Genomic DNA, 18,363 nt, shown 5'->3' on the forward strand with positions numbered 1-18,363 from the left:
GGTTGCCCATTCTGAAAGAGGGAAATAGAGGCATTCATTTCCCTTATTTTAGCAAAAACTTGGGGTGTGAGGAAGACAGACATTCCCTTTTTGTTTTTTTGTCCCTAAGTCCCAGTGACCCTAGACAGATGCCACCCATGGGTGCCATTGCAACCTGCACCTGTGAAGCGGGGGGCACCTAGAGAATAGGGATTATCCACCATTGCCTATGCCTTTATTTTCCCTACTGTCAGCAACCTTTGAGTTTCCTGAGTCTTATCTATGCCATAGAGCATGGCCTCCTTCCATGAAGCAGGGGTTTAGTCAGCAGGAATGTTCTGCCTATTTACATTGTGCCTGTTGCCTGGCTTTGGATTCCTCAGATCTGGTTTTCCTTTCTAGGGCCTCAGCCCTGAAGCCTGAAATAGTCTGGGACAAAATATTTCAGGGGCTGCATGTATCTAAGTCTCAAATGGGCCCTGCCAGATTTGCAGCTATTAGCCAGCATGGGTCACTCCTTCATTTTTTCTATCATAAGCAGAGTGCTGGGAAAAGGAACCCTCTCACTTAGAGAAGGGGGGAAAAAAGAAAATGAGGAAGGGAAAAAAAACACAGCTTAAGGGACAAAAGGGGGAGGTCCTGGGGGAAGAACCTCCATGCAGGGCCCCAGCGGCAGCTGCAGTTTTCTCCCACCCTTTGTTGGCACTGAACATGGCTTGTGTGTACTGCAGACACACCGAGGCACCTGAGCTGGAAGGGAAGGCACCATGCACCACGTGTACCTGCGGCAGTGGGGGTGGGGATGGCACCTCTGTGAACAGACCACATGGTTCTGAGCTGCACCTTTTGATGGCTAAGCCAAATGCCATCATTTAATATCATTGCCACAGTCTGTAGCAAAACCGTTAACGTTATAAAAGAAGAAATAGGAACCATTTCAAACCGTGAAAGAAGAGACACCATAACAAAGTCTGGGGGTCTTGGCCAATGGAGTTCTGTGTTGGAATCTTCCAGCAAAAGATGCCTTCAGTTGCCTCAGGGCTTTACTCCAGTGCCATGTGATGACTAGACCTCTATGAAGGGAAATAGAGCCAATATTCCCTTTACCTCCAGGAAAGAGTTGGCAGAGTCTTGGAAAAGAGACAGATCTGACAATTCTGCATTTTTAACTTGTTCTTTTTTGTATCCCAGACAAGCCCCCAGATGAGTTACCTGACCCCCATCACAGGACATGTGACAAGGGTGTGGCTCATCTGTTTGGCTGTGTGTTCTTAAACCTCTTATGAGAAGGAGAACACAGTTGGGCAGGTGTAGGAGCCGGGGCAAGCACCGTGGGCTCCAGCCCCACAGCAGGGTCTGAGATGGGAGCCTGTGACTCCTGAACCCCAAGTGAGCATGTGTTATGGTGTGCTCAGTGGGATGGGTGGGGAGCTGGGAAGGGGATGGAATGGGCAGATGATCTCCTGGAGTTTGAACATTCAGTGGCCGATCTCCTCTCTGACCACCCCCAGCCAAACTGCTTTCAGTGTTCAGATGCTGCTTCTCTTCTCTCTGCTGTCTTGCCATTCTTCTGTTCATCTCTTCATCTGCTGTGAGGTCTGGGGTTTATAAGGGTATAGGATGGGGGGGGTATGGCAGGCCAAAAGGCAACTTTTGGGTACAAAAATTGGAATGCGTGTTCCCATTTAGGGCTGTGGGTTTCCAGGCTTGAGGGTGGGGCCTTTGCCAGGGAACATTTTGCCAGTTAACATTTAGTTAACTCTAAAAACCATTCTGTTATATAGTTACTTCCTCCTCTATCAGGCCTTGCCTATTCTCAGCAAGAATATGCTGTCTTTACCCGTACGTATCACCCTGGCAGCCAGAAGAGGTGAGAGCAACTCCTGAGGGAATACCTGTTGCTGCATCAAAGGGGTTACCTTTTACTAGAGAAAAGTGGGTCACCTCTGAAAGCCCAAAGCATTTAGGGTATCGCAGTTTCAACATCCTCAAGAGCATCCCTTCACATGCCATGTTTCAGCATCTCATGTTTTCCTAAATATGGCCCTGAATTTAGAATAACACTCTTTGCTGAGCTCTCAAACATTTCTGGAGCTCTGTACTTGGAACAGTTGTCTTTAGTCTGCTTCTCAGCTGTGTATCATTGCAGGGGGCTTTCTCTGGTTGCTTATAAAGAGACCCTTAAGTTCTCACACCTAGCCATTAGCTGTTTAATAGCACTCAATTGCATTATTCTGCAGGGGCATCAATAAAACTTACAAGAGATATAGACCAATGGAACAGAACAGGGCCCTCAGAAATAATGCCGCATATCTACAACCATCTGATCTTTGACAAACCTGACAAAAACAAGAAATGGGGAAAGGATTCCCTATTTAAATGGTGCTGGGAAAACTGGCTAGCCATATGTAGAAAGCTGAAACTGGATCCTTTCCTTACACCTTATACAAAAATTAATTCAAGATAGATTAAAGACTTAAATGTTAGACCTAAAACCATAAAAACCCAAGAAGAAAACCAACCTAAGCAATACCATTCAGGACATAGGCATGGGCAAGGACTTCATGTCTAAACCACCAAAAGTAATGGCAACAAAAGCCAAAATTGACAAATGGGATCTAATGAAACTAAAGAGCTTCTGCACAGCAAAAGAAACTACCATCAGAGTGAACAAGCAACCTACAGAATGGGAGAAAATTTTTGCAATCTACTCATCTGACAAAGGGCTAATATCCACAATCTACAATGGACTTAAATCTACAAGAAAAAAACAGCCCCATCAAAAAGTGGGCAAAGGATATGAATAGACACTTCTCAGAAGAAGACATTTATGCAGCCAAAAGACACATGAAAAAATGCTCATCACTGGCCGTCAGAGAAATGCAAATCAAAACCACAATGAGATACCATCTCATACCAGTTAGAATGGCAATCATTAAAAAGTCAGGAAACATGCTGGAGAGGATGTGGAGAAATAGGAACACTTCTACACTGTTGGTGGGACTGCAAACTAGTTCAACCCTTGTGGAAGTCAGTGTGGCAATTCCTCAGGGATCTAGAACTAGAAATACCATTGGACCCAGCAATCCCATTACTGGGTATATACTCAAAGGATTATAAATCATACTGCTATAAAGACACATGCACACGTATGTTTATTGTGGCACTATTTACAATAGCAAAGACTTGGAACCAAGCCAAATGTCCAACAATGATAGACTAGATAAAGAAAATGTGGCACATATACACAATGGAATACCATGCAGCCATAAAAAAGGATGAGTTCATGTCCTTTGTAGGGACATGGATGAAGCTGGAAACCATCATTCTCAGCAAACTATCGCAAGGACAAAAAACCAAACACCGCATGTTCTCACTCATAGGTGGGAATTGAACAATGAGAACACATGGACGCAAGAAGGGGAACATTACACACCAGGGCCTGTTGTGGGGTGGGGGGAGGGGGAAGGGGGTAGGGATAGCATTAGGAGATATACCTAATGTTAAATGACGAGTTGATGGGTGCAGCACACCAACATGGCACATGTATACATATGTAACTAACCTGCGCTTTGTGCATCTGTACCCTAAAACTTAAAGTATAAAAGAAAAAAAAAAACCTATCTTAGGTCTAATCCCATCTTAGTATCTTACTGAAGGATATGCTTGTGAAGGAGAATGCGGAAGGGAGCTGGAGGAAGTTGAGAGAACTAATGGAAAATGCCAGCCTGACATCTGTAAATGATTGAGAGAGAATGCTAAGGAAAGATCTGTAAACTTTGGCCTTGCTGAAACTTTTAGAAAGTTTCATGTGAGAGTCCTGGAGTCATAGTTCCCTGTCAGATGTGTGCAGTTCCAAATGGGCCTATTCTATATCCCTATCATGCTGGATCACTGGGAACAGCTTCTGGGAAATGTGGCCTCGGTAGGAGCATGGGGATAGTAGATGGCAGCAGTTAAAGCTGTCAGTCAACTGCATTCACTGTAGAAGATCTGGAAGGTACACTTAAAGGTTTCCACAATAATTTTCATGGCTTCTTGTATGCTTCATAAGTTGTTTCACCTTTTATGCTTAGGTGGCCAACTTAATGTCCCTTGGCTACATTTAGATTTCACAACTTCAATATTACAATAAATGAAAGCTAGAATTATAGGAACATGCTATTCTATAACTAATCTGACAGACTGCACAACTTTAAGAGAACAAAGACAAGATTCATTCACATGATAGGCTGAATTCCAAGAAATTCCATAAATTGGGTCCCAACTCATCTAATTTCTTCCAGTATACTTTCCTCCAGAAAAATGTGCTGTGGGAGAACAGCGAGGTTTCTATATCTACATTTTAAAATCACATCAGAGGTAATTCTGGGTCATTGTGCTTTGCCCTTTCACCCCTGCTCCATAGAGAGCTGGTGAGCACAACTTTGCACTGATTCCAAAAATCTTCCTCTGGTTCCCAACCATGGTGGGATAGGTAAAGCAGAAGACTTCTCTTATGATTGCTTTTCCATTCATAGGAAGAACACTCAATTCCTCTAAACTCGGGTGAAAGTTTAGGGAAAGCTACTCATCACACATTCCAGATGTCCCATTAGTGGAGTGGTTTCCATTCTCTGGACTAGCCAAAGAGAAACTAGAAAACAGTTTCTCTGGTTTCATGTGGTGCTCTTTCTTTTGCACTTGACTACTCCTTTGGTCAGTTTGGTTTTTACCTAAAGCCTAGTGTATTCAACATTTTCCTGACTTTATGGAGTTGTAGAATTAGTGAGCAGACCTAGATTTACATTTTGTCCTTCCTGTGGATACAACACTGTAAAAGAAACTGCTTTTTTGATCTGTACACTTCTGACTTTAGAAATAATGGGTGTAGCTAATGTCTAAGTGCATGACAACTCAGACTTCCAGGAAAGACCTTTCAGCACCCTTCCTCAGTTAAGGAAAATGTGGATCAGAGAGGCTGGAAGCCTTTGAGCTTTAGAAACAAACTTGGCTGAATTCCTGGTTTCACTTTTGCTCTCTGAGTGACCTTGGGCAATTCTATCACTTCTGGGAACCTCAATTTCTTCATTTGCAAAATGGAGTAATTCTTACCTTACAGTGTGGTTGGGAGGACTATGTCAGTAATTCTGTCAATAGTAACTAAATGCTTTATCCATATTAACTATGTTCTAGTCATTGAGCTAACATTTAATCTAGAGGACAAAGTCAGTGTCTCCATAAACTATATAACTCGCAACTTGATGCTGATTCATCTTAAGGATGTAGCACACTATCGGCAGGAATCCTACAGATGGATTAGGTTTTGGGGAGTGTTTCTGTGGGAAAGGGAGGACTTATTTCCGCAGAGTCCTCATATGCATCAAGCCTGCAGAAAATACAACAAAGGCAATGTTGAGACATGGTAACCTTGTCTCATTTTCCTTCATTGACCTGACAATTGTTTTCAGGCCACATTCTCTCTCATGAGTATCCTCAAATCTTCTGGGTACATACAAGTGAGTCTTCTAGAACACATTATTACGGGCAGTTTGAACAGCATCTCAATTACAAGAGGCTTAACTCAGGAAGTGTCATCTTGCAGCTAAGGAAACTTCAATTAAATGACTTAGTTTTTAGAATTTACCTTTTAAAGGATATACAGAAAACAAAGAATAGAAAGTATTAATACATAACTTTACAATGTATTACAAACTCCAACCAAACGTGGAGCTAGGCAGCTTAAGTAACTATGTAGTTCATAAAGCAAGCATGTTCTTGTCCTATTTCCTCATAAAATATAAACAATAATACCTCATGTCAGGATATTTTCAAGAATTACATGACACAATGCTAAATATTAGCAGCTTGTCGCTATCATGGTTGGTTTACCTTCTTTGCAGCTCAAATATCCTTTAGTTGTAAGTTATATTTTCCACTTTTAGGACTTTAGAGTTGTATACTTTCTTAGAATTCCTTTGGAACTACAAAAGTTGGAGACCACAGTGCCTAATACCTCAAACTGCTTGTAAAGTTCCTAATGGGAAGCAGCTCACCATATTTAAACACCTTCCCCATGAGCTTATTTGAGAGAGAAGAAAATAGTAATCATCTAATCTTCATTTCTATCCTTGGGATTTGGAGAAGCCTCTCTCAGATCTGCTTGGTGCAAACAGCATAGACAATGGGATTGAGGATTGGAGGAATGAGGAGATAGAAGTTGGCCAGCAGAGTGTGGACTGGAGGAGGCACACAGTGACCAAATCGGTGAATCAGGGAAGAAACAGCAATGGGAACATAAAAGATCAGGGTGTGGCACAGATGTGAGAAGCGCATGTCCGCAGGGTTTTAAGCCTAGCCTCAGGAGTGGCTAGCCCCATCACGGCCCTGAAAATCATCACATAGGACGCAGCACTAGCCACTGAGTCCAGGATCAACACCAGAAAGCTGATGCTCAGCCCATAGACATTATTGACCCTGCTGTCACCACATGTCAAGGCAACTACAGCCATGTGCTCACAGTAGGAGTGGGAGATAACATGGGTTTTACAAAGGGGCAGCCACAGGTGGATCATCAGAGGCAGAGGTCCAATGTAGAGAATACCCCGGAGGAAAGAAACAAGCCCCAAGCGGACCCACCACTGTATGAGTGAGCACCATGCTATGATGTAGTGGGTTGCAGATGGCCACATAGCGATCAAAAGCCATGGCAAGGAAGATGCCTGACTCAACAGTGGCAAAGCAGTGGATAAGGAACCAAGCAGGTATCCAGGCCAATGTCACCAGCATCAAACCAGAAGATTCCCAGAAGTTTGGGCATAGTAGAAGTAGACAGAACCAGGTCAATGGCAGCCAACATGCACAAGAAAAAGTACATAGGCTGGTGCAGGCTGCGTTCTATCCTTACCACAGCCAGGATGGTCACATTCCCCACCACAGCCACCAGGTACATGGAGCCAAAGGGGATGGAGAGCCAGATGTATAGGGATTCCAGTCCTGGGATGCCAGTGAGCCGGAAGGAGCTGGGTACTGAGCAGATATTATGAAGAGTGAGCATGGCTATTTATATGTGAACATTCTCACTTGCACCCCTAAACGCAGCAGGATGTTTTTCCTGGAAATAAGACAATATTTTACTCTAAGTTCCTATAATAATAGGGTCACTGACTAGATGTTAGATGATAAATCATCTTAGAAGAAATTCTAGAATGTCAGTGTCACATTATACTAAAATGTTCACAAAATCTTACAAAGCGTAAGTCAAGACACTCACTTGAATGAAATATATCTTTTTGCAGTATGACCTTCAAGGAGTATATTCTTGCATCAGTGAATGAATTGACCTAAAGCAAATAACTATCTGGTCATTTACCACTGCAGGCAGGCTATGAGGTGGTGCTTGAGATCATGTTGGAAGGCTTTAAAGTGTACAGCTCCTTGAAAGAAAAGGAGATGCACTGAAGTGTCAGAGGGTCAGAGACACCTGGGACAATCTAGGCTCTATGGTAAACCAAAGCTTAAGCCTGGGACCAGAATTGACTACTGGATGAGCTGAAATGTCTAATTTGCAGGCCAAAGTCACAAGGCAGAGACTTGGGATGGTAAAGATGAGACCTTCCAGAGGGTGGAAACAAAGTGATTTCTGAAAGATAAAAGCTGACCAAAGCTCAGTTTATGCATATGTGATACCCAAAGGCAAAGCCTGGCAAGGGCTCCCTCACTTCATGAAGACTGAATATGAAGATAAGGCTCTGGAAACAGAGAGGGTTATCAGCAGGGAGGAAGAAGACATTCAGTGCAGAGTGGCATGAAGCCTCAGACAAATGTTTGGCCATGAAACACCCTTACTTGGAGTCCAGAGCAACTCACTAAAAAGATGTCAATTTAAAGCAAATACATGAAAACAAGGTGTTGTCTCTGATTTTTTTAATCTTTGTCTAAAAGATCATACCAGAATGTGTTCCTTATATATCAGAGGAATGTGAAAGAAGGTGAAGAGCATGTAAGAAGTTTCATGCTCTACATCTTAAGCCTAGTTAGGTTGACTACAGAATAGTCAGCAATCTGGGCTTAGGACTTTTCTGGATCTGTCTTCAGATCTTGGCAGTGAGAGCTTAGGCAAACTGCTTTATCCCATTAGTGAAATACAACTAACCACGCTTTGCGACAAACTTAAAGCCATGGCCTAGAGGAGTTGTCATGACTAAATGAAAATGCAGCTGCATTTACTAGTTGATAGTAACACTAAGCATTAGCTCTTTATTCTGTTGAGACTAACATGCAAAGCCAAAAATGTTCAAACTTCAAAAGACTCTGGAATGTCTATCTCCAGGAAGCTGTGGTACTTGAGAGGGTGACTGCTGTCTGACATTATCCCATAAAACCTCTCCATAAGCTGGGCTCACCTTAAGATTCTCAAAGATTATGACAAGTGGGCATAATGTTGGCAATAACTGCAAATAGGGAAGATAAAAAGGCTGAGTCATTGGGGCTGGGAAGGAAAGGAGTACACAGGAACTGGCCTGTGAAGTCATCAGGTAGAATGGAGTGATGGATTTAGTTGGAAGGAGGTGGCTTGGCTTCCTTAACCTATATTCTGGTTGTTCTTCATTTGCACCCTCCATTTGCTGCATAGATCCCTGTTCTATGTCTCAGATGCTACATTTTACTCATGGGCTGTATCACCCGGATTCCCTTGTCCTCTGTTTTCCAGGTGGGCTTAACAGGAGATATGAGGGTAAAACCAGAAATTAGAGACCTACTCTCTAGTTCCCTTCCTACCAGCTATGTTTGGCAGTGTCTTGGTCTTCTACCAAAGGCCCCAGCTCCTGAAGTGACCCTTCCTGTGTTCTGGTAACCATGCCCTGCTTTACCTGGTCAGTTCTAGGCTAAGTTGTGCTGCTTACTGTTAGTCCCAGTGCCTCCCCATCCCTTGTCAAGTTCCTTAACTCTTCTCATGCCTCTGCAGGTAGTCCCTTCAACTGCCCCTTTGACTATGCCACTTGTTATTTCATGAATATATCAGACCAGATCCCAACAGTATATAATCTTTACCCAGTATTATCTCTTGACAAGAAGATTGCTTCCTCAGTAGGACACAGAATCTGAAAGTTGACAAGTCACAGAACTAATCCTAAAGGCAAAAGAGCTATAAACTCATGACCATCAGGGGCTAGATAATCTTTCCTCTGATATTTAGATTTACAATAAAGGGGGACTTTTCTATTTTACTTGTATGTCTAATCAAATGGCTTTTATAGCTTGAATATGTCCTACTAAACAAAGCTGTAATGTGGAAAAGTTTTGTTCTACTCCAGAAGTATAGAGTTCTTGAATGGAAAAATTAGCAGGACTCAACCAAGTGAATTTTTCTGTTGCCATGATTCCTAAGTACAACTATTACCCCTCCTATATTAGTGAGAAAGCTGTTTCAGGGTCCATCTTTCCTTCTAATACAATTTGAATCCCTTCACTTCTTCCCTGGCAAATGACTCCCTTCTAGACTTGTGCAGAGATTGTTATAGGAGGAACTTACAGGCACAAATCACAGATGAGACCAAGTGTGAATTGGTCTCATCTGTTATCTGAATTGCTTGGTGAATTGTGGACACAAGAGGAAGTGACTTTTCATGAAATCCAATAGGCCTCTGGTATCACAGACCTTGTTCCAGCCATGTCAGATGTCCCTTCTGGACTGACCTGAAACTCTGGAGAAGGTAGAATTTATCTTCTCTCACTTTCCTTCCTCATACCTGACAATATACAGGGCTGTTTCTTGATGGATACCTCCATTTCATCTCTTCCTATTCATTTCTAGGAAAATGTTGTGAAACTGAAGAGCATATCCTTGACCAGAGAGATGCACTTCAGCTGCTACATGGGGAGGACCGACTCTTGGGATAAGTTTTTGACCCCTGTCTTTTCCCCTAAGATCCTAACACTGAGAGTAGCTCTTTAATTCATACCTCACTTGTCAGGAGCAGTTCTCATACCTTAAATACAGTAGTCTACTGCAGCTTCTGTGCAGGGATGGTATGAGCATAAGCATTCTGCAAAGCAACCTCTCATCTGAGTGATCCATTCAAACACATCCACCATAACCTGCCATGGCTTTTACCATTCCTCACCCTGCTTACCACCTTCCAATGAGACTGCATTTATGTTTCCCAACTGGAACATGTCCTTTTGCTTCTGAGAATAATACATGTTCTTCTCTGATATTGAAAGGACGTTCTTCCTTCCTCCTTTGCCTAGTGAATCCTTACATGTTCACCTTGCCATAGCTTAGATATCCACTTCAATGAATCTTGCCTTGATTCTTGGTTCCATGCCCTATTTCTGTACTGTCTTAATAGTTCTCTGAATTGTCTTCTGATGTATCTTTCCCCAAACAGAATAAGTTCTAAAAGGGTAGTGATCTTGCCTGTCTTACTAGAAGTCATGTGCTAGCACAGTACCTGGCTGTTGAATAAGAAGAAAATATTGTCTATTTAAAGAACATGGTGATGTATTAAAAGGTCCTGTATTGTCATTAGTGAACTAGAGGCTTCATCAGACTCCTTGTTTGTGGCTCTGTGGGAACTCTACCTATTCTAAATGTCCTTCCCAGAGAATCCCTTTCCTGAGTCTTGCCTTAGACTTATAGGAGTATGAACTAAGTTGGCTGCCCAAGGTCTATTCATCCTTAGGCTGGGAACTCCTCCCTATGACCCCTATTCTTTTTCTATATCATTCTTTGTAAGATGTTCTTACCTGGACTGGGTCATGTCAGTAAGAGCCTGGGGCTCCAAATGCCTCAGAGACCTTGCACTTATAAGCATTCTGCTCAGGTGTCTAGGGAATTCCATCTGGGATCTGAGCCCTCCCCACTTTCCTCAATATAGAAAGTTAATAGCAGGCTTTGTCCCAGAAGGATGAGCACAGAATCTAAACCTAAAGTACAGCTGTTCCTGGCATGCCAGGGTTGGTCCAGAAGGAAGGAACAGACCCATTAACTGAATCATAATCCCTTGTATCCAAGTCCTCTTGTTTCTTGCATCTGGCCTTCCTGGTATCTGCAGCTATTCTAGGGACACCAAGTAGAAATCAAAGACCTTCCCAGGGTGTAGATGAGTTTCCTGGGACTCAGGCTGAACTCCAGTCCCCTATCTGTCTAAAGTCTAATCTCTTCACAGTATTAGGGGGTGATGGTAGGGTCCTAAATTATTTAAGACAACTGAATAGCAACTCTTCAAAATGAGATACTGAAGAGATTTTTCCCCCACTCCAGTTTATATTGTGGAAAGGACTCCACCTTGTGGGTGGAATGGTAGATCTCCTTCACATCTTTTTGAATGAAACCTTCTCTAACATCCCTTTTCTCAGTGGAAAACTGAAGAAGTAGTTTTTTTCTTCAAGTGTTCCAATGGGATGTTCATGGGTTGGAGTGTCACACTTCAGGATGTGTGACAAGGCATGGCCTCTGAAGCTTCAAAGGCTTGAGTTTGCAGAGCCAGCCCAGTTACAATACTCACTATGTGACCTCAAGCAAGTTACATCATTTCCAGTTCTTCAAGCATAAATTGAATAATCTCTTTGGATAGTAGTTATAACTTGGTTACTGTATATGAAGGGCCTAGTAAGACAAACATGACAAATGCTTAAACAGCATTATCACCATTACTGCTGTCCCTGTGTCTTCAGGAAGGGCTAGCTCTAAGCCTGGGAGATACAATGTGACCTTCTCTTTCAGGCTAGGAGCTAATATAGTCAGGGAAGGGGGCTAATGCGGTAGAATCATTATGGGAAGGATCTCATTTTCACTTCTACTCCCCTTTTGGAGGATTCTAACTCTATAGAACCTCGGGAGAAGCTGGGAACTTCCGGAGCTTGCAACCTGCTCCCCAAGCTTACATTTTACATTCTGTGTGAAATTGCTGGTAGTGGCCAAAATCTACAGGATCCTTCTATCCTGCATGTATGCTGTACCCTTAGTCCTACTTTTTATTTGGCTATCAGTCTATACAGATTCATATCTAGATTTTGAAATTCATATCCAGATTCATATCCAGCATTTACCACCTCCAGTGGATAAACTCTGCTTTGACAAACTTAGTATCTCAGTCTATTCTGTATCTGGATGCCTTGTACAACATTTGAAAACTAAAAGTATCCAATAAACCAATACACTTGTTGAATTATCCTTAAGGTTACAGTAAGTCCTCATCCCTTAATTTGATGCACAAACTTTCAAAACCTCATTCTTCCAATTTAGGGGGAGATATGCCTCAGATGTGCAGGAAAAAGTGTTACCTTTCACTATAGGAAAATATCTTAAGTTAAATGGAAGAGATACGTATTCAGCCTTGGAAACAGATCTGAATCAGAAGCAAACATTGACATTATAACACTGTCCCCATTTTAACACTGTCCAGGAGAGGGAGCCCTGGCCCCCAAATGAGATTATGCCACTGGCTGACGGGGCTCTGCAATACAAACATAGAGCTTGGTGTCGTTAAATATCTTAAACCTTCATTTGAATGCAACTACTCAGATTTTCCCATTCCATCCTATTTTATAGCTAGGTCTCCCATATGTAGGTCAATCAAAGATGAAAAGTCAGACCAACACAATACCAACAACAAGTTGAATATTGAATATTGGACTCTCAGTTTATAACTTTATCAGTTCAGCATTATAGTTTCTCTGAAATAAACATTGTTCATGTTCAATTCTAGAATAAAATTCTAAACTTGTTAGCCCAGATGCTTAATTGGAGTACATGGAGATAAATACCAACTGAGGGACTTATATATATCTCTGAAGCCTGAGAATTTCCCTCAAATGGGAATACTGATGCTATAATAGGGAAAGCATTTTTCTTAAAGCTGCCTTCCCAACCTCACAAGGGGGTACATCCAGGATTCAGGCTCTGAGATCAAACTTGAGCTCATTCCTTGTCCATGACAGAAGTGGTATGCTTCCATGCTTGAGTATAGACCACAGCCCCAGTGCCAGTTCTGATGCTTACAAGATTTGCCTTTGACCAAGTTATGCCTAAATCTTTAGACTTCCTTTTTCACCCCAATCTCCATTCCTAAGTCTCTTTTATTTCAATAATTTTTGGAAAACGGGGGGTTTTGGTTATATGGGTTAGTGGTGATTTCTGAGACTTGGTGTACCTGTCACCCAAGCAGTAAATGCTGGACCCAGTGTGTAGCCTTTTATTCCTCACCCCCTCCCATCCTTCCCCACGGTGTCCCCAAAGTCCATTATATCATCCTTATGCCTTTGCATCCTCATAGCTTAGCTCCCACTTATAAGTGAGGACATACAATATTTGGGTTTTCATTCCTGAATTACTTTCACTGAGAATAAGGGTCTCCAACTTTATTCAGGTTGCTGCAAATGCCATTATTTCACTCCTTTTTATGGCTGAGTTGTATCCCATATTATGTATGTATACACACCAATTTTCTCTACTTGTTGGCTGATGGACATGTAGGCTGGTCCCACATTTTTGCAATTGTGAATTGGGCTGCTATAAACGTGTATACAAGTGTCCTCTTCATGTAATGTTGTCTGATTTCTTTTGTGAGTTTACCTTCTGCAGGAACAACCCTATGAGAGAAGAACGTTTTTTGAAACAGGGCCTCACTTTGTTGCCCAGGCTGGAGTGCAGCAGCATGAACATAGCTCACCACAGCCCCAATCTCCTGGGCTGAAGCCGATCCTCCTAAGCAGCTGGGACCAGAGGAACATGCCACCACACCCAGCTAATTTTTTAATGAGATGTGAACTTCTTTCATCTCCACTTCTCAGATCAGAGATGTGATGTACAGACAGTCTAAGCAATTTGCCTAAGATTTCCACAGTGGTTAAAAGCAAAAGTTTTGGGTTTGTGTGCCCTAGGTTCAAATTCTACATCTTCCTTACATTGAGTGTACTGTGTTCTCAACTTTCTGGAACTCTTCCATAGATACTTCTAAAAAGTCAAACATTCCAAAACTACAACAGTGTGGGAAGAGGGGAGCTTTTTAATCAAGGCCAGTACTTACCCTTAGCCCTCAATGGTAGTCAATCACTTTATCTCATGCACCTCCATACAAAACAGATAAGTTTGGGGTTATTTATTACTGTTTCCAGAGTTTTGTTCTTCCATCTTTTGTCAAAAGCTCATGACCATATGGCATAAGCTGCAAATGTCACCCTTTTATTGTTCCTCCTTACTTAAAGACATGTTGAAACTTATGGAAGAACATCATTGAGGATTTTTCTACCTGGATAAGCTTTCTACTTCATCCCAGTTTCTGGTATCCATGGAGGAGACTTTGACTCTGCAGACAAACCATTCAACTCCATAACTGACTTCTGAACCTCCTCGGTCCCACTTTCATTTTTTTTTTTTAATTATACTTTAAGTTCTAGGGTACATGTGCACAATGTGTAGGTTTGTTACATACGTATACATGTGCTGTGTTGGTTTGCTGCACCCACTAACTCATCATTTACATTAGGTATTTCTCTTAATGCTATCCCTCCCCCATCCCCCTACCCCGTGATAGGCCCTGGTGTGTGATGTTCCCCACACTGTGTCCAAGTGTTCTCATTGTTCAATTCTCACCCATGAGTGAGAACAAGCAGTGTTTGATTTTCTGTCCTTGCAATACTTTGCTCAGAATGATGGTTTCCAGCTTTATCCATGTCACTACAAAGGACATGAACTCATCCTTTTTTATGGCTGCATAGTATTCCATGGTGTGTATGTGCCACATTTTCTTAATCTAGTCTATCATTGATGGACATTTGGGTTGGTTCCAAGTCTTTGCTATTGTGAATAGTGCTGCAATAAACATATGTGTGCATGTGTCTTTATAGTAGCATGATTTATAATCCTTTGAGCATATACCCAGTCATGGGATAGCTGGGTCAAATGGTATTTCTAGTTTTAGATCCTTGAGGAATCACCATACTGTCTTCCATAATGGCTGAACTAGTTTACACTCCCACCAACAGTGTAAAAGTGTTCCTATTTCTCCACATCCTCTCTATCACCTGTTGTTTCCTAACTTTTTAATGATCACCATTGTAACTGGTGTGAGATATCTCATTGTGGTTTTGATTTGCATTTATCTGACCAATTTTTTTCATGTCTGTTGGCTACATAAATGTCATCTTTTGAGAAGTGTCTGTTCATATCCTTTGCCCACTTTTTGATGGGGTTGTTTGATTTTTTTTCTTGTAAATTTAAGTTCTTTGTAGATTCTGGATATTAGCCCTTTGTCAGATGGGTAGATGGCAAAAGTTTTCTCCCATTCTGTAGGTTGCCTGTTCATTCAGATGGTAGTTTATTTTGCTGTGCAGAAGCTCTTTAGTTTAATTAGATCCCATTTGTCTATTTTGGCTTTTGTTGCCATTGCTTTTGGTGTTTTAGTTATGAAGTCCTTGCCCATACCTATGTCCTGAATGGTATTGCATAGGTTTCCTTCTAGGGGTTTTTATGGTTTTAGGTCTAACATTTAAGTCTTTAATCCATCTTGAATTGTTGTGTAAGTTGTAAGGAAAGGATCCAGTTTCAACTTCCTACATATGGCTAGCCTATTTTCCTGGCACCATTTATTAAATAGGGAATCCTTTCCCCATTGCTTGTTTTTGTCAGGTTTGTCAAAGATAAGATGGTTGTAGATGTGTGGTGTTATTTCTGAGGCCTCTGTTCTGTTCCATTGGTCTAGATCTCTGTTTTGGTACCAGTACCATGCTGTTTTGGTTACTGTAGCCTTTGTAGTATAGCTTGAAGTCAGGTAGCATGATGCCTCCAACTTTCTTTTTGCTTAGGATTGTCTTGGCAATGCAGGCTCTTTTTTGGTTCCATATGAACTTTAAAGTGGTTTTTTCCAATTCTGCGAAGAAAGCCAGTGGTAGCTTGATGGGGATGGCATTGAATCTATAAATTACCTTGGGCAGTATGGCCACTTTCATGATATTCTTCCTACCCATGATCATGGAATGTTCTTCCATTTGTTTCTGTCCTCTTTTATTTCACTGAGCAGTAGTTTGTAGTTCTCCTTGAAGAGGTCCTTCACATCCCTTGTAAGTTGGATTCCTAGGTAGGTATTTTATTCTCTTTGAAGCAATTGTGAATGGGAGTTCACTCGTGATTTGGCTCTCTGTTTTTCTGTTATTGGTGTATAGGAATGCTTGTGTTTTTGCACATTGATTTTGTATCTTGAGACTTTGCTGAAGTTGCCTATCTTAAGGAGATTTTGAGCTGAGATGATGGGGTTTTCTAAATATACAATCATGTCATCTGCGAACTGGGACAATTTGACTTCCTCTTTTCCTGCTTGAATACCCTTTATTTCCTCTCCTGCCTGGTTGCCCTGGCCAGAACTTCCAACACTATGTTGAAATAGGAGTGATGAGAGAGGGTATCCCTGTCTTGTGCCGGTTTTCAAAGGCAATGCTTCCAGTTTTTGCCTACTCAGTATGAGATACTGGCTGTGGGTTTGTCATAAACAGCTTATTTTGAGATACATTCCATCAATACCTACTTTATTGAGAGTTTTTAGCATGAAGGACTGTTGCAGAAAAGGCCTTAGACAAAATTCATCTATTGAGATAATCATGTGGTTTTTGTCTTTGGTTCCGTTTATGTGATGGATTACATTTATTGATTTGCATATGTTGAACCAACCTTGCATCCCAGGGATGAAGCCCACTTGATCATGGTGGATAAGCTTTTTGATGTGCTGCTGGATTCGGTTTGCCAGTATTTTACTGAGGATTTTCACATCAATGTTCATCAGGGATTATTGGTCTAAAATTCTTTCTTTTGTTGTGTCTCTGCCAGTCTTTGATATCAGGATGATGCTGGCCTCATCAAATGAGTTAGGGAGGATTCCCTCTTTTTCTATTGATTGGAATAGTTTCAGAAGGAATGGAACCAGCTCCTCTTTGTACCTCTGGTAGAATTTGGCTGTGAATCCGTCTGGTCCTGGACTTTTTTTGGTTGATAGGCTATTATTGCCTCAATTTCAGAGCCCATTACTGTTCTATTCAGAGATTCAACTTCTTCCTGGTTTAGTCTTGGGAGGAAGTATGTGTCCAGGAATTTATCCATTTCTTCTAGATTTTCTAGTTTATTTGCATAGAGGCATTTATAGTATTCTCTGATGGTAGTTTGTATTTCTGTGGGATTGGTGGTGATATCCCCTTTACCATTTTTTATTGTGTCTATTTGATTCTTCTGCCATTTGATTCTTCTGTCTCTTCTTTTTTTTTTTTTTTTTTTTTTTTTTTTTGACAGAGTCTCGCTCTGTCACCCAGGCTGGAGTGCAGTGGCATTATCTTGGCTCACTGCAAGCATCACTTCCCAGGTTCATGCCATTTTCCTGCCTCAGCCTCCCAAGTAGCTGGGACTGCAGGCCCCCGCCACCATGCCTGCCTAATTTTTTTGTATTTTTGGTAGAGGCAAGGTTTCACCGTGTTAGCCAGGATGGTCTTGATCTCCTGACCTGGTGATCTGCCCGCCTCAGCCTCCCAAAGTGCTGGGATTACAAGCCTGAGCTACCGTGCCCGACCTCTTTTTTTTTTTTTTTTTTTTTTATTAGTCTTGCTAGCAGTCTATCAATTTTGTTGATATTTTAAAGAAAAAACAGCTCCTGGATTCATTGACTTTTTTTTTTTTTTTTTGGAGGGTTTTTTTTGTCTCTATCTCCTTCAGTTCTGCTCTGATCTTAGCTATTTCTTGTCTTCTGCTAGCTTTTGAATTTGTTTGCTCTTTCTTCTCTAGTTTTTAATTGTGATGTTAGGGTGTCAATTTTAGATCTTTCTTGCTTTCTCTTGTGGGCATTTAGTGCTATAAATTACCATCTTCACATGGCTTTAAATGTATCCCAGAGATTCTGGTTCATTGTGTCTTCATTCTGTCTTCATTCTCATTGGTTTCAAGGAACATCTTTATTTCTGCCTTCATTTCGTTATTTACCCAGTAGTCATTCAGGAGCAGGTCGTTCAGTTTCCAAGTAGTTGAGCAGTTTTGAGTGAGTTTAATGCTGAATTCTAATTTGATTGCACTGTGGTCTGAGAGCCAGTTTGTTGTGATTTCTGTTCTTTTACATTTGCTAAGGAGTGCTTTACTTCCAACTATGTGGTCAATTTTGGAATAAGTGCGATGTGGTGTTGAGAAGAATGTATAGTCTGTTGATTTGGGGTGGAGAGTTCTGTAGATGTCTATGAGGTCTGCTTGGTCCAAAGCTGAGTTCAAGTCCTGGATATCCTTGTTAAACTTCTGTCTTGTTGATCTGTCTAATATTGACAGTGGGGTGTTAAAGTCTCCCATTATTGTTGTGTGGGAGTCTCTTTGTAGGTCTCTCAGGACTTGCTTTATGAATATGGGTGCTCCTATATTGGGTGCATATATATTTA

At 41.6% G+C, this 18,363-nt stretch overlaps 1 protein-coding gene across 1 annotated transcript; it reads right to left on the minus strand.

Moving 5' to 3' along the window:
- Positions 1 to 6,066: 6,066 nt before the first annotated feature.
- Positions 6,067 to 7,015, minus strand: LOC129007792 (olfactory receptor 52M1). The gene is given in 4 exon segments (XM_055019501.2): positions 6,067 to 6,270; positions 6,273 to 6,590; positions 6,592 to 6,715; positions 6,717 to 7,015. Coding segments are annotated over 4 exon segments (945 nt in total).
- Positions 7,016 to 18,363: the final 11,348 nt, after the last annotated feature.

The sequence above is a fragment of the Pongo pygmaeus genome, chromosome 9 (assembly GCF_028885625.2).
Source record: "Pongo pygmaeus isolate AG05252 chromosome 9, NHGRI_mPonPyg2-v2.0_pri, whole genome shotgun sequence".
NCBI classification, from domain to species: Eukaryota; Metazoa; Chordata; class Mammalia; order Primates; family Hominidae; genus Pongo; species Pongo pygmaeus.